The sequence below is a fragment of the Podarcis pityusensis genome, assembly GCF_964106645.2.
Source record: "Podarcis pityusensis genome assembly, chromosome: 10".
Classification (NCBI taxonomy): Eukaryota; Metazoa; Chordata; class Lepidosauria; order Squamata; family Lacertidae; genus Podarcis; species Podarcis pityusensis.
The window spans coordinates 35,772,646-35,796,437 of NC_138035.1; the positions used below are offsets into that span (position 1 = coordinate 35,772,646).

General features: G+C 39.7%; 1 protein-coding gene across 17 annotated transcripts in view; it reads left to right on the forward strand.

Annotated features, from left to right (window-relative positions):
- Window positions 1–23,792, forward strand: part of ANKS1B (ankyrin repeat and sterile alpha motif domain containing 1B) — a 353,409-nt gene that overhangs the window by 317,029 nt on the left and 12,588 nt on the right. For 10 of the 17 annotated variants that reach the window (XM_081022465.1, XM_081022474.1, XM_081022477.1 and 7 more), the window contains 5 exons: window positions 318–425; window positions 4,045–4,224; window positions 15,861–15,935; window positions 20,629–20,757; window positions 23,389–23,460. In XM_081022465.1, the coding sequence (XP_080878591.1) occupies window positions 318–425; window positions 4,045–4,224; window positions 15,861–15,935; window positions 20,629–20,757; window positions 23,389–23,460 (564 nt within the window). The remainder of the gene's footprint in view (window positions 1–317; window positions 426–4,044; window positions 4,225–15,860; window positions 15,936–20,628; window positions 20,758–23,388; window positions 23,461–23,792) is intronic. The other 7 variants (XM_081022470.1, XM_081022475.1, XM_081022478.1 and 4 more) reach the window with 2 other exon arrangements.

Here is a 23,792-nt window from a genome sequence, read left to right on the forward strand (position 1 = left end):
TTTACTGCTCTCTCCTCCCTGCTCCTCTGCCCTTCTGACATGGCACGTCTCTCTACTGCTGGCCTTTTGGCTTGTTCTGTAGCATTACCTCTCACGACTTTGGATTCTTTCTGGCATTCCTTCCAGCCTACTTTCCAACCAAACTCTCTATTATTAATAGTATCATTGTATGCCTCTCCACACATTACTTTTCTGCACCTCAGCATCATGGACAATATTCTGATGAATAGTTACATAGCTGCATTTTCTTGGCAGGTTCTTCAGTCATTCATTATTTTAAAAATTTGTTTGTTTATCAGCTTCCTTTTACTTTTCAGGTTTTAAAAATCAGTTTGCTTGGACATCGAAAACGCATTTTGGCCTCACTGGGAGACAGGCTTCACGAAGATCCACCTCAGAAACCACCAAGATCTATAACACTCAGGGTAAGTTTCAGAAAATATGATGTTAGGCGTGGGGCAGTATCTCTGGTGGGGGACACATTGTGCTCCTTCTTGAGTAGTTTGTCCACCTTTGCTCCCCACCCTGCACTCAGCTCTCACCTGTGGCTCCTAGAAGCTGACAGTGGCCACACCCCAGGAAACTTTGACTGGCTAAACCAGGTGAGAGTAGTCTATGGGTCTTAAACCCTCAGTGAGTCAGGTGAGTTAGGCACTTGTCTATCCACTGCATGTAAAGACAGACTCCTGCAGTTTGAGTGGACAAGACCAATAGCGGGTCCAATGCTCAAGAAGGCAGTTTCAGCATGTGCTGTTGAGGGAAATGAGGGGCAGATGGAACTCATCAACCTGGGAAGGTAGCCCATCTAGGAGAAGGAAAACTGATCCTAAACTTCTGTTGCCTTGGGACTATACACATTCCTGAGAAAGGTTTTGGAAGTAAACCCTGAGGAATAATCCATACTCACTGAACAAACTCTACTGAATTGTCCCAGAGACATCATTGAAGCAAGGTGGAACTACATCCAAGAGGCATCCTACTACTACTACTACTAATTTATTATTTATACCACGCCCATCTGACCTGGTCCCCCCAGCCACTCTGGGTGGCCTCCAACAAAATACTAAAATACAGTAATCCATCAAACATTAAAGGCTTCCCTAAACAGGGCTGCCTTCAGATGTCTTCTAAAAGTCTGGTAGTTGTTCTCTTTGACATCTGATGGGAGGGCGTTCCACAGGGCGGGTGCCACTACCAAGAAGGCCCTCTGCCTGGTTCCCTGTAACTTGGCTTCTCTCAGTGAGGGAACTGCCAGAAGGCCCTCGGCGCTGGACCTCAGTATCCAAGTAGAACGATGGGGGTGGAAAAGCTCCTTCAGGTATACTGGACCAAGGCCATTTAGGGCTTTAAAGGTCAGCACCAACACTTTAAATTGTGCTCAGAAACATACTGGGAGCCAGTGTAGGTCTTTCAAGACTGGTGTTATGTGGTCTCGGCAGCCGCTCCCAGTCACCAGTCTAGCTGCCGCATTCTGGATTAGTTGTAGTTTCCAAGTCACCTTCAAAGGTAGCCCTACATAGAGTGCATTGCAGTATTCCAAGCGAGAGATAACCAGAGCATGCACCACTCTGGTGAGACAGCCTGCGGGCAGATAGGGTCTCAGCCTGCATACCAGATGGAGCTGGTAAGCAGTTGCCCTGGACACAGAATTGACCTGCGCCTCCATGGACAGCTGCGAGTCCAAAATGGCTCCCAGGCTGCGCACCTGGTCCTTCAGGGGAACAGTTACCTCATTCAGGACAAGGGAGTCCTCCACACCTGCCCGCCTCCTGTCCCCCAAAAACAGTACTTCTGTCTTGTCAGGATTCAACCTCAATCTGTTAGCTGCCATCCACCCTCCAACCGCCTCCAGACACTCACACAGGACCTTCACCGCCTTCACTGGTTCTGATTTGAAAGAGAGGTAGAGCTGGGTATTATCCGCATATCGATGAACACCCAGCCCAAACCCCCTGATGATCTCTCCCAGCGTCTGCATATAGATGTTGAAAAGCATGGGGGAGAGGACAGAACCCTGAGGCACCCCACAAGTGAGAGCCCAGGGGTCTCAACACTCATCCCCCATCACCACTTTCTGAACACTGCCCAGGAGGAAGGAGAGGAACCACTGTATAACAGTGCCCCCAGCTCCCAGCCCCTCTTGCGCTGTAATTGCTTACTATATTGCTAGGAACTGTCTATATTTTAATGGAAATTTGGAGGAATGCAGATGTAATTTTCATTACTGTCCCTTTTGAGATAGACAAAGGGAGGAGTGCATTGTAAATTGTAAGCAACTATCTTTTTCTCTCACACAGACACCTTACTCAATTCCACTTATGAAAACATTCATATGGACACTCTCACTCTCATTGCTGGCATATCACACCTGGCTTCTGGGAGAGAAACTATAGCTGCTTGAAGGACTGTGTTACTGAAAGTGTCACTGAGCTCATGGTATTTTCCCTTTGGAGAATTGCTCAAATATAGGGCATTTTTAGCTGCTGTTTCCTGGCACAGTGTACTTCAAGAATGCTAAAATATAAATAGGGAGCATGAAGTGGTTGTAGGCTATGATCCAAGCAAAGGACTAGATATTTTTACAGAGGTGTCATCTTTGAATGAAGCATATAGCTGTTATTTAAGTGAACATCAGAAGAGAACAGAAACTTGAGAACAGAAAAGGGAAATGGGTAAAAACAAGTGAGCTGTTCAGTAAAATGTGGCAATGTGGAGTGCTCTAGGGTTCAAGCCAGCCATGTTCTTTTTCAAGAGACTCCATGTTTTCCAGCTTTCCATGTTTTCTCCCCTTCTCAGTAGTAGGTCAGCATTCTGTACCCACTGAACAGCCCAACTCATTGGGCTATTTTAGGGAAATTATTTTTCCTAAAGGGTTGGGGGGTTTTTTGTGGGGTTTTTTTTGTACTTCAGCAAGCATTTTCCTCCCTCTAAGCCTGCTGATACTATTCTCTTGTATGTCAATCAGGGGTGGGAGACTGGACCTGGCTGATGGGTTGTATCTTTCATTCCTCCACCCCCAGTTCCATGGGCTAACTTTTAACAGTTGGGCGAGGCTGCCCACCTGTCAATCGCCTGTTGTCATTATTATGTCAGGTGACAACTTGAAAGGGGCTTGCCTCTGAAGTCCATGTACAAGCATTTTGTATTGATATCGCTTCAAAGAGACTTCAAATTAAAGGCAGGCACACCTTTACCTGCCTCACACCTGACATCACAAATTATTAATAATAATTTATTAATCACCCTTTACACAACAGTCTTTTGTGTGTGTGTGTCCAGGGGTCCTTTACCTTACGCGCGCACACACACACACTTTAAAAAAATCAGTTAAAAACACAAAAACAGCAGGCACATTTAAAACAATAAAAATAGATACTTGTGGCAAAACCCATTTATCAGAGAGATGTATAAGTCTGTCAGCAGAGTGCAGAATGGATGAGAGTCAACTAAGGTGAGATAACAGGCCAGAGAGAATAAGACTGCCATAATCAAGGCAAGATATGGGGATGAACAAGAGTTTTCTTGCCCCTCCTTATCTCTCCATGCTTATGTCCTCCCACACTCCTTCCTGTCACTTGTCCAGCTCTTCTACCCTCAGTTGTCCAAAGGTCTCCTGCCAACTGAAATAATTCCAGCCATCTTCCCTTCCTGCCCCTCATGCCTAGAACTGCCTCCCCAAATGGTTCTGTGTGACTACCTTCCTTAAAGCCCGTAAGTCCCTCCTCAAAATTCAGCATTTCCAGGATAATATCCCTAGATACTATGCCTTAATGTAACGAAACCAAATATTTATATTCTTCCATTGCCCCCATTGCCCCAACTTTGTTCTTTTTCTCTATTTTAGAGTGTGATCTATTGATGTAGGAACCTGTCATACCTTATACCTGTAAAGCACCATATACATAAATGGTATATACATTATATATATGTCCCACACTTGAGACACTGTGTTACTAGCTCTTGTAGCTGCAGTTCATACACTTTTAGCTTCAGTGCAGGAAAGTCTGTTTATTTCATGCTGTTACTTTCTCTAATTATGTGCAGGAACCCAGCGGTAACCACACTCCTCCTCAGTTGTCTCCCTCACTCAGCCAAAGCACTTACACTACTGGTGGCTCCCTGGACGTTCCACACATTATCATGCAGGGGGATGCAAGGAGGAGAAGAAATGACAGCTATTTTGATGACATTCCTCGGTCAAAACTGGAGAGACAGATGGCACAGGTAATGTTGGAAAACCTTTCCTGTTAAAGTTAAAATATAATAAGGGTTGTATGTTCACTTCTTTAAAATTTGAGAAGGTGTACCTTTAAGAATAAGAGTATATCTTTTTGTGAATGTTAGTATGTTTTGGAACCATATGCTATTCCTCAACTAAATTGGTTTGCATTTATTTTCGAACTCTTTTATCCGGCTCTATAAACACACATTTTAAAATCTATGCTCTAGAGAGACTTTATAGTCTGTAAACTAGTTTATTTGTATGCTAACAGGCCTGGGAGATATGAATAGCATTGAGATGTGAAATCAAAATATTATGTTTGTGTTTGAAGAAGCTAAGGTTTTAATGACTGGTATTTTTTTGTCTCCTAAGAGTGAATGATACCAGCAAGATGCCTTATTGCTAGGATTTGGTTGTAGAAACAATGTTGAACACATTACTTTTTTAAATGAAAGGCAGCTAAAGTCAAATTCCTTAGCAGCAACAATTCTTATAGATCTTCCAGGGTGTATTCTCACAATTATTTCCCTGCATTTAGTGTTAAGTGGAATCATATTGCTATATTCAAAATAGTTTTGGCTGACTGTAGAATGAGTTCGTTTTGCTCTGTGTAACTCTGAAGTGAGTTGTGGAATCATGAACTGATGCCACGGTACATTCCACACATTCATAGAGCAGCCTAGGAGTGTCCTGTTTGAGCATGCTTTGATACCAAGTATATGGCAATATCCCTGTCCCCTTGCTGAGGCAGAGACCTTCAAGCATGGGAAGTCTGAGAGTAGAGCTGGGAACAACCTGGGATGCTCTAGGTACACTTCTTACGTATTTTTTGAAAAAATCTGGAACTTACCAAAAAGCAGCAGATCCAGTCTGGAAATATTTCCTTGCAACTGAAAGCTATTGGGTGCATTCATTTATTGCAGAATCTATTTTAAAAGATATTTATTAAAGTTTCAACATATTACAGAAATAAGCGAAAAAATGAAAGGAAAAAAAGAGAAAGAAAAAAAAGAAGGAAAATACAAAATAAAAACAGTTAAAAAACAGATTAGTCTTTCCATATCTTGTCTTTCATTTGCTTGTTTCCCCGACCTCCTCACACCTCCCTTTTTTGTATTCCAGTTCAAATTAGTTAATTCAGCAAATCCTTTCCCTCTTTGATTCTATCTTAATCTTTTATCTTAATATATTGTAACTTTAGATTATCACCTGTTAACAATCCATTTTTACATATTCCTTTATAACATTGCTGCTAGAAACCATTTAACTTCAATCCAACATCATTCTAACATTCATTAATTTTGCAGTATTTCTGTAGATAGTCTTTAAATTTCTTCCAATCTTCTTCCACCAACTCTTCTCCCTGGTCTCGGATTCTGCCAGTCATTTCCTCCAGTTCCATATAGTCCATCACCTTCATCTGCCATTCTTCCAGAGTGGGTAAATCTTGTGTCTTCCAGTACTTTGCAATAAGAATTCTTGCTGCTGTTGTGGCATACATAAAGAAAGTTCTGTCCTTCTTTGGCACCAATTGGCCGACTATGCCCAGGAGAAAGGCCTCTGGTTTCTTCAGGAAGGTATATTTAAATACCTTTTTCATTTCATTATAGATCATCTCCCAGAAAGCCTTAATCCTTGGGCACGTCCACCAAAGGTGAAAGAATGTACCTTCAGTTTCTTTACATTTCCAACATTTATTATCGGGCAAATGATAGATTTTTGCAAGCTTGACTGGTGTCATGTACCACCTGTAAATCATTTTCATAATATTCTCTCTCATTTATTGCAGAATCTATTTTTTTTTTTATAATGATATTTATTAAAGTTTCACAAAAATACATAAAAATACAAAACAAAGAAAAAAGTATAAAGTTTTAAGATACAACAAAAAAGTAGAAAATAAGAAAAAGCGTACAAAATAAAACAGTTAAGAACACAATAATATTCCATAACCTATCTTCCTTACTCTTATTTCCCCGGACCTCCTCATACCTCCCTTCTTTGTATTCCAATTCAATTTGTTGGTTCAGCAAATCCTTACCATTAGTCTTTTACCCAATTGTTAACCTTTTTTCCATGTCTCTTAAAGCATTACAGCCAAAAACCTCTTAGTTTCTATCCAACATCCTTCTAAAGTTCCTTAATTTTGCAATATTTCTGTAAATAGTCCTTAAATTTCTTCCATTCTTCTTTCACCGACTCTTCTCCCTGGTCTCGGATTCTGCCAGTCATTTCCGCCAATTCCATGTAGTCAATCACCTTCATCTGCCATTCTTCCAAAGTGGGTAGATCTTGTGTCTTCCAATACTTTGCGATAAGTATTCTTGCTGCTGTTGTAGCATACATGAAAAAGGTTCTGTCCTTCTTTGGCACCAATTGGCCGACAATGCCCAAGAGAAAGGCCTCTGGTTTCTTCAGAAAGGTATATTTAAATACCTTTTTCAGTTCATTATATATCATTTCCCAGAAAGCCTTAATCTTTGGGCACGTCCACCAAAGGTGAAAGAATGTACCTTCAGTTTCTTTACATTTCCAACATTTATTATCGGGCAAATGATAAATTTTTGCAAGCTTGACTGGGGTCATGTACCACCTGTATATCATTTTCATAATATTCTCTCTTAAGGCATTACATGCCGTAAACTTCATACCTGTGGTCCATAACTGTTCCCAGTCAGCGAACATAATATTATGTCCAACATCTTGTGCCCATTTAATCATAGCAGATTTCACCGTTTCATCCTGAGTATTCCATTTCAACAGCAAGTTATACATTCTTGACAAATTTTTAGTTTTGGGTTCTTAACAATTCTGTTTCTAATTTTGACTTTTCCACTTGGAAGCCTATTTTCTTATCCAAATTATATGCCTCCATTATCTGATAGTAGTGGAGCCAGTCTCTTACTTTATTTTTTAATTTTTCAAAACTCTGCAATCTCAATTTGTCTCCTTCTTGCTCCAAAATTTCCCAATATGTCGGCCATTTGGCCTCCATATTGAGCCTTTTCAGAGCTTTTGCTTCCATTGGTGACAGCCACCTTGGGGTTTTATTTTCCAATAAGTCTTTGTATCTTATCCAGACATTAAACAATGCTTTCCTAACAATATGGTTTTTGAATGCTTTGTGTGCTTTGACCTTATCATACCATAAATATGCATGCCATCCAAATACATTGTTAAAACCTTCTAGATCCAAAATGTCTGTGTTTTCAAGAAGTAGCCATTCTTTCAGCCAGCAAAAAGCTGCTGATTCATAATAAAGTTTAAGGTCTGGCAGGGCAAATCCACCTCTTTCCTTGGCATCAGTTAATATCTTAATTTTATTCTGGGCTTCTTGCCCTGCCAGACAAATCTAGAAATATCTCTCTGCCACTTCTTGAAACAGTCCATCTTATCTACAATTTGTAATGTCTGAAACAAAAACAACATTCTAGGCAATACATTCATCTTTATCACTGCAATACGGCCCAGCAACGAGAGTTTCAAATTTGACCAAATTTCTAAGTCTTTTTTCACTTCCGTCCAACATTTTTCGTAGTTATCTTTAAATAAGTTCCCATTTTTGGCTGTCATATTAATCCCCAAGTATTTCACTTTCTTTACCACATTCAATCCTGTCTCATTCTGAAACCTCTCTCTTTCCATCGGTGTTAAATTTTTCTCTAAAACCTTAGTTTTTAACTTGTTCAATTTAAAACCTACCACCTGACCAAATTCCTGAATTAATTCTAAAACTCTTTTAGTACTAGATTCTGGCTCCTGTAACGTCAATACTAGGTCATCTGCAAATGCTCTCAGCTTGTACTGTTTAGCTCCGACCTGTATGCCCTTAACCAACCGGTCCTTTCTAATCATATTTAGCAAAACCTCCAGGACCGATATAAAAAGCAGTGGGGAAATTGGGCACCCCTGTCGTGTCCCTTTTTCTATCTTAAATTCTTCCGTGACCACATTATTTACAATTAATTTAGCCTTTTGTTCAGAGTATATTGCACCTATACCATTTTCAAAACCTTGGCCTACCCCCATCCCATGCAGATTCATTTATTGCAGAATCTAACCCATCCTTAGGATTTTTTAAATTAAGGTGTCTTGATGGAAACCTGACTGGGAATCTTGTTCAGCAAATGGTTTAAGTAAGGCATTAAGAATTTAATAGTTCAACACAAATTTAGCAAGCTTCAAAGTCAGGCCTATGTAACTGATGCCTTAGCATCCATCATAAACCAAGGGCAAAAGCCACCTTGTAGTTGAGTGGCTGCTAATGTACTTATGATACCTAGTTTTAGTAGTTAGTATTGCCCTTCAGTAATTTTATTCCATGCTTATTAAGGAATTTCTGAAAGTTGCTTGTTTATTATCTCTGAAAATCACTCTCATCAATAATGGCCCATTTCTTATTTTTGGCCCCACAAGGGATAATTCTATGTAAGCTGCAAATGAAGCCACTTTGTCTCCCCATCTAATTATGGATATTTTTTCTTATTCAGATTTTGACAGAAATACGTTTCATAGCTTTTTGACAGAAATTGGATGCTGTGTGCTCACATTTGGTTTTGATTTTTGCTGACATTATAGCAATTCAAGGGATTTGCTGAAACTGTTATTTTTACAATTAGATTTCAATCATTCTTAAAACGGCTTTTGAGTACAGTGGTACCTCGGGTTACAAACACCTCGGGTTACAAACACTTCAGGTTACAAACTCCACTAACCTGGAAGTAGTACCTTGGGTTAAGAACTTTGCCCCAGGTTGAGAAAGGAAATCGTGCGGCGGCGGCATGGCGGCAGCAGGAGGCCCCATTAGCTAAAGTAGTACCTTAGATTAAGAACAGTTTCAGGTTAAGAACGGACCCCTGGAACAAATTGAGTTTGTAACCCGAGGTACCACTGTATTGTATATTTAGATATTTTATGTTGGGGCTATTGAAATATTTCCTGTCTTTACTTAATGAACGCCATAATAATGCTGCGGACATTACACTAAACCATGGCCTTGGGTGGCCTTTGGTGACTAACCTATGGCCTTTGGTGTATATCTCCCATCACCGTGACCATGGAGCATGCTGGTTGGGGCTGATGGAAACTGGAGTCCAATAGAATCTGAAGGCCACAATTAAGTCCCACCACCACAACCACATTCAGCACCCTTTAAAAATGGAATGCCACTTACCCTCAATACATTCTACCACAAATGAATAATCCACTGTCTACCTTAAATATAGCATATGCTTGACCAAAAATATATGCCATATTTCATTCTAAAAGTCAGCATCGTTGAACTTCTATCAGTGAAAGTGCTGTGGGTGATATGTGCTGTTCTTTGATGGTGCACAGGACTTAAGGCCAGATCATAAACCATGTTGTAATGCTTCACAGTACGCATCAGAGACCAAACTCTGAACTGCACCCAAAACAGATGGAAGGCCAGTTGAGTTCACAAAGCATGTTAGTGACATGAAAGTTTCACTCCACTGAGCAGGCATTCTGCCCTGATAGAGGCATCCAAGTGTCTGGCATAGCCATAAGTACAGATTGATTATATCAGCAGTTCAACCTGGACAAGGGGGGATGTTTAATGCACATATTGCAATCTTTTAAAAATCTAACAGCAACATAAAAAGGAAAAGTGTGGTTCCCTCTTGAAAAATCCAAGGGCAGCTGATATTTGCTCAGTTGAACATTTAAATACAAATGTTAATATGTGGTTTTAAACAGCTGAATTAGGTTTTCTGCTAACCTATTATTGGAAGGAATTGGGGAGTCCTCCTTGGTATGCAAGATAGCTTTGATAAACAAAAGCAGGGTAACAAAACACCACTTACTATAAAAGAACTTCTCTGCAGGTCGCAAAGATTGAATGTCGGAATAGGCAATGCCAGATTTATTGTCACTGAGTAGCTTGATACATGCACATCATGTCACTGAGTATCTCATCCTTCTCTGTTGCCGCTTCTAGTCCCTTATACCCTCAAGTCTTTCTCTCATTTCTGCATATTTGAAAATATAAAACTCCCCAAAGATATATAAATTTCCTTTCTAGAAGTTGTCTCAATTTCATTCTTGAATTATCTCTCTCATACATGATATGATAAACATGCAAGGATGAAACTGAGGTTATAATTCCATAATATACTCAGCCTACTTCCTTCAAAGCAGTTCCACTGATTTTGTCCATAAAATGCATGTCACAGCCCATTAACATTTCTTTAGAAGTCGGTGGGCTTCCATTTACATTTGTATTTAATATGTGATCTCTTTATAATTATGCAAATTCACTCTGTCCTGACCCTTCCTGTAGGCATGCCTATTGACCCAGGCTGTGTACACACTCCTGTTTAATCTGCATCCAGTGTATTCCCATTGCTGGCTTGGGAAGTAGTGTACACATCTTAGCCACAATCTATATCTATCCTGACGTTTCTTAGGAAATAGTGTATTTTGATACGTCCCCCCCCCAAAAAAAGTAGCTTTGATCCCTGTTGAGAAAAAGAATGATCTAGCTGTGATTTAAGTCAGTAATGTGTACACAGCCCCAAACTCTGGTAACATTTTCATGCCCACTGACTTCTAAGTGGGAAGATCTGGACAAATTTGATGTGTCTAACTCTGCTTGGAGTATTTTTTGAACTGATTTCCTACTCTATACAATCTGGACACTTATTTTCAACCTCTGATTGTTGAAATTGTTTATACTCTTTTTTCATACCTGCTTTTCCAAGGGAGGGTACTTGACCATAGACGTTTGACATATCAGCCACCTGTTCTAGATTCATTCCGAAGATGAAAGGCTGTTAAGGTTGAGAAGGTTATAGTGACATTATTAGCAAAAAAGGAAGTGGTTAGTCAGCAGAAGTTTTCATTTCACTGTGCATGTTTGGCACATTAGAACTGAAATCGCTAGGATAAATCCTGCTTTGAGAGATGAGCACCAAGACTGACTTTTTTAAAAGATTAGACAGGGCTGAAAAACCCCCACAGTAACTGACAGCAGGAACCTGAAGCAATTGCCCCTGAAAAAAGCACAACTTTTGTTCAGCTAGATGGAAATTAATTTGAAAGCAGTTTGCAATAGTTTTAGGGCTGTCTGCATGTACCAGCTCATCTCAACCTTAGGGCAAACTTGTTCAAATAGAGAATTCCATCTTGGTGAATGAAGTGTGAGGAAGAAACTAGATTCAGGCAAATGTAGCCATCTTTCTGTTCTTTTTTCATCACATACAATGATGTGTTGTGAGTCTTGAAATGACTGGAGCAGCCACAGGCCTTTCATATCATGGATGTGAACATTTGGGCCCAAGAAGGACGTAGTCTAGTATCCTTAAAAGACACTTTTTATAACCAAAGTGCATCTTACAGGAGTGAGTTTTACTCAGAGTGGACCCACTGAAATGAATGGGCCTAACATGGTTATGTTCATTAATTTCATTGGGTCTAAATTTGGTTGAATACTACACTATGTCTTTGCCTCTTGAAGGTGTCAGGGTGTAGGCATGGGTGTTATACACTATACTAAAATGCACAAGAATAATGATGTGGCCCCCCCCATTGTTTTAGCAGTCTAGAAAGGAAGGCTTCTTTGTAATTTACAGGATCTTTTATTTTAATGGCTATCTTAGTTGTCAGTTTGAACCGCAGAAGATCACATCCTTCCAAAAACACCAAACTGAAGCAGCAGCTGATAGTGGAGAAAATTTCCTTAAAGTTTATTTGTTTGGGCTTTCCTTTCTATCTCATGGGGATGGAACACAACTGACACAATCTGACAATAACCTCATTATTGTTTGGCATGGAATGCTACTCTTTTTAAATACTTGCTGATACTTGCTGGGATAGTTCCATAGCATCTATATACCATTTCCTCACATAAATGGATTCTTCAGACTCCTGTAAAACATTGAGATTCACCAGGATAGGTTTGATGATCTGTCATACTGTAGTGTTCAAAGACCTCTAGAAGCCTCAGCACCCAGCTCCAGTTCATCAGATTCTCACAGAACTGTTACACTCAGATTGCAAGTGAAAAGGAGCTGGAAAGCAAAACAGATTCCCAGATGGCAAGAGTTAGTATTAGTATTAGTATTAGTATTAGTATTACAGTGGTACCTCTTGTTACGTACTTAATCCATTTTGGAGGTCCATTTGTAACAGGAAACTGCTCGTAACATGAGGTGTGCTTTCGTTAATGGCGCCTCCGCTGCTGCTGCGCCATTGGAGCGTGACTTCCGCTCACATCCCTGGGCAAAGGTCTCAACAAGGGGCATCTACTTCCAGGTTAGCGGAACGTGTAACCCGCAACATTTGTAAGGGAGACGGTACGTAACATGAGGTACCACTGTATTAGTGATATTTGGTCTACTCTTCTCTGTGACAGCTCTTCAGCATAAAGAACCATTTACTTCAATTATTTATATGTGTTTTCAGGATGAATTACACCCAATTATCACTTCATCTTTTAAGAACTGCAGCAGGTTAACTGTAGGTGTCTGCTGCTTCCCAGATGAAGAAGTGCTACTTCTCCTTATGCCTTCATGGGAGCTTGCAAAGAGAAACTGACCATCTCCCCTGTGGGGAAATGCAGGAGTTGTCACTATATATAAAGTTTGTGCCTCACGCTGCAGAGGAGTTGTGAGGGCCATAACAGAATGGTGATGAATTTGTCAATATATTAAACATACCAATTTTTCCTTTAGTATCAAAATAACAGTTGTAGAGTGCCTAACCTGGATCAGGACCTGGGAACATGGGGCGGAAGTTAACTCTTTCTCCCACACCACAGCCTCAATGAAAATAGCACATACAGCTATTTGTCTGTGAGGCAAAAGCTCCATTGGCTCCAAATGAAGTTTTCCTCCCAGGCAAATTGCAGCAGGGGAGCAGGCACATTTTCACTGGGAAAACAGCAAAAGGGCTAAACAGTACTCCCTGCCTGTCACAGCTCCAATCCTGCTTTCCTGCCATATTTTGACAGGAAAAACAAGCCAAATACAAATGTATTCATGGAACTGCTATGCAAGGCCACCTCAACACATGTTCATTTAAACTGCCCCAGGTTGCAGAAAGGTCAAGCGACCTTTATATTAAAACCATTTTCATTCATACAGTTTGCATTTTCTGCCATGCCATTTCTCTGTTTCCTGTCCATTGAAACATTAACAGACATGGAGCTAGTTAATGAGGAAAATAAGCCTTAGGCATTAATGTAGTCAGAATAAACTATCTTCATAACTCTGCTAGGTCTTTAGGAATGCTTCAAATATATTCATTTGTTTTTTAAAAGAGATAACTACTGACTTCTGTAGGTAACTTTTTGAAAGGCAGATGAATCCTTTGGCAGGAGGATACTCTGAGGCATGCAAAGTCCATTTTCTTTGTGCCAACACAGCTGCCTGGGCTCCTCTCTGTGCATGTGTTGCATAAGCACATCTGGACTGATAGAAGAAGAGAGCATGGCCTTTTAGGTAGAAAATAGTAGTGGCAAGAAAGCACAGTTCTGTTCCTTTATGTGTGTTCCTTAGTACCTTGGCTCAAATGATTTCCATTTTGTTTTGCCCATAAATGACAGCTAAGCAGAGGCCTAGGCATAGTAGGCAAAGTAAACTGCTGTGTATAAGGGCTGTTCTCCATTACCATGGATGAACAAGACAATGATTCCCATCCTGTATTCAGTAAGCATGGGACCTCTGGAATGTGCTAACATGCTACCTTCACCCAATTCCAATCTACAATTTACAAGCACTTTTGCTTAGTTCTTCAGCACTCCTTCTAGTCAAGGCTGAAGCTATACTGCACAGCTTTGACACCCAACTCATCCCACAACCATTCCTTTCTCCCTTCACAAAGTCTCACAGCTATCTAGTTAATCAGCTTTAGTACCTCACAAGAGTGTTCCTCTACCCAGACCAAAGGAACTCAACATTAGCTATGCTGGACTTCTTTACATTCTGGCCAGTGTGCTAGCAGGACCACCCTCCAGTAGACTGATATCAGTAGACTGTCCTCCAGTGGAATGGGGTCGGATTGCATTGGTAACAGTTTGCCTCTAGCACACCATCTAATTCTCCAAAGTATGTACATACTCCAAAGTATGTCTGCAGTAGTCTATTTTTAACCTTTGTCCAATTTGCAGCTCAGGTAATTCTTGACATTGTTGCTAATACTTTGTGCAAAACCTACTGAGGAAGCAACCACCACATGGTCTGACATCCTTCAAATGGGTTAACACATACATGATTTCAGTTTCAGTAGCCAAAGTACTAATATTCAATTACTATTGATCTGATTTAGACAGGAAGCGCAATGCAACTGTTTGTGACAGTGTGCTGCCACAGTGGATACCATACCCCCTCATAATCACTTATTTGCTATAGTGTGGATTTCTAGGATTGAATTGTAGGAACACTTTCTGGTCAGTTTAGAGAAAGGCAGCCTCTACTACCAGTCCTTTGAATTTCAGCAGTGACACAGCTTGTCAGTCAGTGTGAGGCATCCATATTTCACTAAGGGAAACATGAGCACAATCGTGATTTTCTTGCAGGAAGCTGTTTCTGTTTGAATGCAGGCTTTATTTAGACACTGATATTAAATTCCTGCTGCTTGTCTTAACTGCTGGCTATGCTCTGCATACTGTGGTTAAGCTATTGATGTATTAATTGCTAGCTACTCCAGAGATTGTAGTTGCATTTCTCAGCTGTTTAAAGCCTTTCATTGTTGCATTCTCTGGAGACTCCGGGTAGCTACTCTATTTGGTGCTTATTTTAGTTGCTTGGCTACTATGAGCTATTATATTGGATTTGCTTGTGGTGTCCAAATAAGGAAATATATACGACGTTCTGCTGTCAGATGATATGAATCTGATTTTCTTTTCCTTTTTCTGTATTGTTGTAATGTGCATCTTGCTTTCTCTCCAAACACAACATGTATTTAGCAGCCTGCATTCCATATGACGGTTGGAATGAGATAGTGCGTTGTTACCCCATTTTACAGCTATGAATTTGTTCTTTTCTAATTGCATTTTAAAGGTATTGGTCCAGTCTACTGAGCTCTGCTATCTCTCTTTCTGGCTTACCGCATGGGCATGTTTGGAGACTGTGCATCATGCAGCCTTGGTTGACTGTAGCTAGTATCTTTCAAATAATTAAGGCCTTTCAAATACCTTTACAATGTTATCCACAAATACCACTGACGTTAGTTGTTATTGCTCTGCAGCAGCACATTTGATTATGCTCAGTATTTGTTTGTTTTAGCCTTTTCTCCCCAAAGTAAATCTCCATTGAAAAACCCTTTTCAGCTGTAGAATGCAAATCAAAGGCTAAGATATGATTGAACACTTTCCCCCTTTCTGCTATTAAGTTCTATTTCATAATCATATAATTGTTTTATTATCCTGAATAGGTCCAAAACTCAATCTGAAATCCTTGAGCTGTGTTTTCTTTCTATAAGCCCAAAATATGTTTTGTCAGCAAATATGTTAGAGGGCTTTAACAGCTGCTGCCAATTTGAAACGCTCTCTTCTTTTAAACAAAATCTTGCAATTGTGTTCATGCCCCCACCTGCAATACTTTTTCTTCCTGGGCTTGGGGGTGTTGGTGGTGCTTTACTATTTACAAGATGAGATGTAGTTTTCTGTTTATATTAGCAGTCTTCTGTCTGTGAAATTTGGACCAGCCAGAATGCAGGATATCCTTACACAGCAGTCCATCAGGTTCATAATGTAAGATACTTCAATAAATTGTCACTGTATTGATGTTCATTGTGTTGCCTTGGTGTTGTTAATACTTTATACAGGTGCCATGCTTTTCAGACTTCAATAAGCAATGTGTAGCATCCAATTATTTCCAGGATTGTACGTATGTGTTTTTACATTTTGTTTTCATAGTGTTCAATAAACTTGTTGGCTTTTGTGTAGCAGGATACAATTTTTTCAGCGCCAAAGGTCAGTTTTTTAAAAAAAGAAGTGACCTCATCTATAGTTTAACTTCTGCTCTGGGTGCTTTGTCTTTGTTAGCCTTCAAAGACAAGGATGGGAGTAAATTGCATACATTCTGCAATTTTACTCGGTTTTGTGCCTTCTGTTTTCAGTGACCAGGAAGGATCCTTCTAGTTTCTTGGGGCTGCTTCTCCCTTTTTTAAAGATGTACTAGCTCATCATTTCAATGTGTTCTTCATGAATGGTATCTTGTAGCATGTCTAAACAATCTGCACTTCTTTTAGATACAGGAAGTCCCTTGAAGCAATGTGCTCATATCATAAACTGTATCTTGAATATCAGCCTTATGACTGTCTTAATGTGCTACTTCAGTGCATGTTATACATGCTATTCCTTCCTAGCGCATGTGCAGAGCAGACAATTTCTCCATCATTTATATTGTGTCACAATTAAAAAAAACTATAGTCAGAGTTCACCTTTGCTGCAAAAGGGAGAAAAATGCCTAGAACCAGGGGACCAGAAATGCTGTAAGAACTGCAGCAGTATCTGCACCTTCCACCCACCTATGTGCTGTCAGTTCTGACAGTTCTATTATTACTAATAGTATAATACTTGTTATATAATATTTAATAGTATGTACAACTAAGAGCATTTTGGTATTTTGTTACTTAGCTGTGAGGCATGAGGAATGCCTTCTGAACTGATTCCTATGCCTGCATCTTCCCAGCTATTAGAGGGAGGCCACAGGTCCTTTAAGGAACCCAGCAGAAATACTTAAATATGTTGATAACAACAGATTAATTTGAATTATGAGTTTTTTCACAAACCAATAAAACAAATAAAGGAACAACTTGAAGCTTAAATGACCCATTGTGAAACAAATGACAGTTGCACATATACATACATGTAAGAGCATGTGTGCAATCAGTGGTTCTTTTTAAAATTAATGATACATTAAAATGCATTTTCAACAATGGCAGAATGCTGCAATAACAGGAGCTTCACCTATTTAATTTCTATGTGCCACTATTAATATTTACAGTGAGAATGATCCATCAAACGTAAGCACTTCTGCAGCTCACTAATTTTAATTATAGTTAAAGTTTGTACAGTCGTACCTTGGTTTCCGAACAGAATGCATTTCGGGAGTCCATTCGACTCTCGGAACCATTCAAAAACCAAAGTGTGGCTTACTGACTGGCTGCAGGAGCATCCTGCAGCCAATGAGAAGCCGCAGATGTTGCGCCGGACGTTCAGCTTCTGAAAATTGTTCCAAAACTCACTTTTTTCCAACACTCACTTCCAGGTTTCAATCGTTTGGGAGCCAAGGAGTTCGGCTTCCAAGGTACTTAAATACCCCCAATTAAATAACTGGGACATAAGAGTTCTCCCATTTAGCTGGATCATAACATAGATTTGGAAAACAGTACTTATGTGGTAGACATATGTTTGACTGCAATTAGCTTTCTGTACTTACTTATACTTACGTCTCAATTTTATTTTGTTTAGATTCCATACTTGCAGCCTCTGCCACCAAAATCATAATTTTACCTGTTTAAAGGCACTATGGTTTTTGTAAGACCTTGATCCAGATTGCTGAACATTTTCTCATTTCAGCTGTAGGTTCCACTTTTTAGCTATTGGACTGAGAACAGCTAGTCTGGACATTTTTTGTAAATTCTGAAAAGTATAAAATCTGTAAAACTGCGAAATTAAAGGGTTCCATGTTCATTTGTAACAATGTATCCTAGAGTGGAGAAGTATGAATTTACATAGGGAACAAGAACACAAAGGGCTCTGGATCATGGACATGGTTTGACAGTGGGGTATATATAGGAAGATTCTATGCCACCTCTCTTTTTGGCATTTGTTACTGTTCTACATCCTAAAGTTTTTATACTCAGAATAAATCTTCATACAAAAGCAAATACTTATTTTGCTAAAACGTACTGTCCAGAGCTTTAAAACAAGCAGATACCAAGCATTCTGTCATCTTAACAATAGTCTTGACAAGTTGAGCCTTCGGATGGAATAAAGTGTAATCTCAGAGTGTAATCACATTTCTTTGAGTGATATTAATAAGATTACTTAAATAAATGGAAAATAAAACTGCAAGCCTTTAACATTTTTTTGTCCACTACACTGAATTGCCATATCCAGTGATAATTCCACAAGGTCACAATGTAGTCAAAGTGAAATACTTGTTAGTGCAACAGATTAAGTGATAGAGCTAAATATATTCCTAAAAGATGTTTCGCAGGATTATGCCCAGCATTTGAGGATGGTAAAATCAAAGGCTGACTCTTATTTTTAAGCACACGTTTGCTATATATAACTGATATTTGTGATATTGAATACTGTAAAGTGTGAAGAAGAAAATTGCAGTAAAAATGCAGTGAGCATAGGCAAGAAAATTGTGGCCAATGTCAGTGCCTGAATACATATCCACTGTATGCCCTTGGGTGTTTGAAAAGCCCTTCCATATTTCACCAACGGAATACCATTATACATGTGGCAAAGAGGCACTGCATAAATTTTGAATGGGCTCAAAGACAGATAATTTATCCTTATAGAGTCTCCATGTTTAAAAACTATGAATGTCTAATGTTGATATTGGCAACTGCAAAAATGTTAATCCATGTGACACGGTTTAAACATTCTAAAGTGCTATATAAAGCTAAGTATTAACTATTATTTTATTATTGTCTACATAACAGACATTTCACAGTTTCAGCATTTTCCAGCATCAAGAAATAGTGATTAGATAAAGCGCTACTTGCTGGAAATGTAGTGTATCTGCCAAGTCTACCCAAACACCTCCTCCCTCCCACCAAAAATATATATATCCAGAAAAGCACAGGAGTTAATAGTTAATTGCAAGATGCCAATTTATATATCTCTGAAGCACTTTTAAAGGAAAGTACCACATCTGCAATTGCATTACTGTTAGTTTTCAATGAGGCAGTAATGTTGGCACAAAGTTGTTTCTGCTTGTTTTGTCTTCTGCTCTCCTGCTTCAGTTTTCACGTTGGAAGGTTACTATTAATTTTGATGTCTTCCAGTTTACCTTGTGCTTGTCCTCGTAGATCTGTACAAACCAACCTCTGTCTTGTCATGATTGTGTGGCCCATGAAAATGGATGTATAATGCTTGTTTTGTTTGCTCTGTCCTGGTTTATTAAATGAAACGACATTTTCTTTCATTGGAATTTTCTCATTTGCTTTCAACAGCAATTACGTGTTTCAGTTGCTTTGATTTAATCTTGGGATGGAGCCAGAGAAAAAGCTACAGAAGGGAGCTGGCAGAAGCTGGTTTTTTCTGCCCTCTACCCTGCCCAAGCAGTCTCCTGAGTAACAGGGATCCTGCCAAATGGGATGAATTGTGGCACAAAGGAGGAATCCCCCATGAGTTGTCAGAGCATATTCTGCGACCAGAGCTCCCACTCACAAAAGGCAACTAGCCTACTTTTTACAGATCGACCGCATTCACTCCCCTGATCCTCATGAGAAGCTGGGTGGGGATGCCAGGGGGAGGAGGAGGAGCAGAAAACCAGATTCTGCTTCCTTCCTTCTGCAGGCCTTTTCCTGGATCCAACCTCTTATTTCTAAAGTTTGTTTAAAATTGTTAGTAAGCTTTTAACAAACAGTTGCCGATTTGATCTCAACGGAGTTGAAAAACAGTGAGTAGAAAGAGTATATTAAACTGGGACAAAAAGGCTCAGAAGTCAAAGATAAGCAAATTGTAAGATTTGTTGTAATACATATAGATTTAGAAAGTACTTTCCAAATGCAACCATTTTGTTAAATCAGTTTAAATATTTGCTTTTTTATCTGTAAGAAAATTAATTAAATTCAAGCATCTTGGTGGTAGTTGAGTTAAGAGACATATTCAGATCCTCATCAAAGTTTCCTCAAAATAAGACTGCAGTCCTATATACACTTAAACGGGAGGAAGCCTCATTGAATTCAGTGGAGCCTGCTTCTAAGGAGGCTTTCCTAGGATTACAGAACAAGTCCCAATGATTACAGTTGGGCTTTCTCATAAGCAAATGGGCACAGGCACAGGTTGCAATCCTGTGCAAACTGTGCAAAACTGGACAAAGTGGATTTGAGTATGGGTCTTGTTGTATTACAATCCTATAGGTGCTTGAAATCATGAGGCTTACTTCCAAACACTCATCTATATAGGCAAGCTGTTAGTTTCTTATGCACAAGGATAACAATGGTGTATAAGTAGCAGCGGCATTTAAATAATGTCTTCCTATTTTTGACATTGCTCCTTGCTAGAAAACTCAGATTGGAGGCTGTAGTGAAGTAATAAATGCTGACTATATGGGCATTCATAAGTTGTTTTTATTCTTCAGAATGGCACGTACTGTAAATAATAATATGTAGCCAAAATGCCATGGTTGCAACCACAGTGAAATATGCTAATTGCCTTCAGTTTACGTTGCTTTTTGAATACATCTGATTTTCAGACTGGAGACTGGGGTGAACCATCAATTACCTTACGACCTCCTAATGAGGCAACAGCATCAACACCGGTACAATATTGGCAGCATCATCCAGAGAAACTAATCTTCCAGTCATGCGATTACAAAGCATTTGTAAGTTTGCCAGACTCAATGTTTTCTTTGAGAATAGTTGGAAATTGTCCAGTTTAAGGAGTGACCATTAACATTTTGGTAGTCTTTTTCTCTACCTAGCACAACTATAACGTCTTTCTTACAGAAACAAAAATGATACAAATAAAAATTTTCACATTATTGTGAACGGAATACAGATGGAAATTGTAGCTTTATCTTTAAATCTGTGTTTCGGTCCCTGCTCTTTATTAAAGAAACATCAAGATTTTTATGCCATTGACCTCCAAAGTCTCATGAATATATAAAAAGGTGGTGGTAGAGAGAGAACCTAAGGGGAACCCAGATGCATTGTTTTCAAGGTTTTTGAGTATGACATGAAGACAACCATAGCTTTCCACCCAGGCTTGTCCCCAGAATCAGGTACTCAGAACTACACCACAGCCTGTGTACATGGATATTGAATTTAGCTCCCATATTGATAGACTAATCCTCCATTAATTTGCCCGAATTCCTTTTAAAATCTCTCTAAGCTAGTGACCATTACCACATCTTGTGGTACTACTGCCTTCTATAAAATTCTTGCTGTGTGAAGTACTTCATTTTGTTCACATGCTGATTCCAGCACATTGGAAGCAAACACTTCAATCGCTGTTTTAAAAGTGGTGCTATTAAAAATTACCAGTCCTTGGTTTTATCAAAAGCCTTGAAGAATCTGTCAAATCTACTACTCACTTAATAGAAAGAAATTAGGCTCTAATAAGACTTAATCTTTTTTAAAAAAACACACCAAAAAACCACCCTTTTACATCTTGAGCAGCAGTGTGTTACACACGTTATTTTTTAAAAAGGAAAAAAAGCTTCACAGCTTTAATTCAACTGTACTGAGATGATTTAGGCTTTTTTTTTGCAGAATTATAATACTGGACTTTATGATCCTGGACAGAATTTCCTGGTAACACACAATAGTGAACTAAATAAAATGTTATATACCAAGATGAATGTATACCACTGAGCAATAATGTGGTGGTGGAAATTTCATGAAAGGATCCACTGTTTCTTTGGCATCACTAGCCTGCTCCAGCCACGGTAGAAGGTAGCAGTAGTGGCATCTTTCTCATTTTTCTGTATGTGTCCATCTCCATTTTATCCCATTGACATCAGTGAACGAAGAATAACTACACCTGCTCTAGGACTAGTATAGAGTTTTTGTGCTTTTCAGGGTAATGAGGGAATACAAGGCCTCCTGCAGTCTACATCCAATATGCCCCCTTCATGCCCTGCCACTGGCACTGCATCTACACCCACTGAACATGCCAGGGGCTCCTTCAGGGTCATAAAAGTGCCCCAGAGGCAGAACTCCTCCACTGGTGGATTGGCACATGTGCCCCTCAGCTGCCCTTTGGCCAACATTAGAATTACAACCTAAGTAACTTTACATCACGTGTGTACCCTGCATGGTCCTGTAACTGCACAGTAGTGTGACTTTTTATTTTCTTTTTGTATATGGACAGCTGGTATATACATAGGTTTTAAGAGTAAATCCTTGGTTTTGTTTTTGATGACTTCTCCCTATGAATATGACATCTGTAGGTGTTCCTCTGTTTTAAAGGTGAAAAATGCAGAAGCTCAGGGCAGCAGCGGAGGAAGCCACTTGGGCGCCTGGGGCGGCGTGCCCAGGGGCGGGGCGAGCTGCCCATAGGGCAGGGTGCACTGTGGGGCCTCTGGAGTCTGCCTGCCTCCTCCCACTCAGCCGCCCTACAGCTGGGGGGGTGGGGAGGAGGCAGTGGGTGGACAGTTTGAGCAGCGCAGAGCCTGCGTACACCCAAGCCACCACGTCTCTCCCAGGAGAGACATGTGGCTCAGGTGCGCTGCAGGCTCCCGCAGTGAGTGCCACCCCATTTTGTCACCCCCATTGGTGGTGACACCCAGGGCAACCCGCACCTCCCTTCCTCTACTCCTGGCTCAGGGGTTCATGTTGCCAGACAGGGCATTCCCTGTAGCAGCCCCTAGGTTGTGGAGGTTCCTCCCCACAGATGTGTGTCTGGCAAGTTCACTATACAGTTGAATAATGAACGCGCACTTCTTTATCCTGGCCTTTGACAACTAAGTTGTTTTAAACTGTTTTTAATGAATTTAAAATTGTTGTAACTCAACTTCGGGATCTTAGGGTGGGTAATTAATAATAACATCAGCAACAACAACAATACCTGCTAGTACTGCTAATAAATTAACTTAGACAAAGAGCATGAAATAACACTTTGTAAAATCTAACATTATGAAAGGGGAAATTATAGATTTGATTTAATGAAGAAGATTTAGCTCAATAGATTCCAGGCTGGACAGCAAAATTCTTAAAAGCACATAAAACACAATCATAAATCTTAAAACCCTTTTAAACAACAAGAGCAGCTAAAACCACCAATCAATACATTCAAACACTGAAAATGCCTGGCACAAACAGATAGGGCTTTACTTGGTGCCAAAGTGTCAGCACCAAGTGTACTTCTGAGAAGAGGGAATTCAAGAAGCAGGGCTGTATCTTACATTATCTACTTTCCCTAGAATGTTTTAGGTCAGCAAATAAGCTTTCTTTGAAATTTTGCTTACTCTGTTTCATAACTTCAGAAAACAGTGCCTTGTTTCTTTCATAAGTATTTAGGTTCTATGCTGGTAAAAGAACTAAGAGGCACAGAATCAACGCAGGATGCCTGTGCAAAAATGAGGGTGAGTAAACCTTACTTTTTCAAAACGGCTGTAATAGGCCGGATTTTCACTTGTAACTGCCTCACTTCCATCTATGTTGTACATTAAATGAAATAACTCTGGATTTTTTTTGTAATATTCTTTATACTTTAGTTATACATATGTTACATAGTTTTTCATGTTACCACTAAAACCTCCATCTGCATGCATGTTGTACGTTTCCTACCTCTTGATAAGTAATTCCGCCCCCCCTTGCATCTTTTTATTTCTGTAGAGAATATAATAAGATTTAGCAGGCCAAGCATTTCCTTAACAGAGAACTTGACTAGTAAATTCCCATAGGACTGGATACT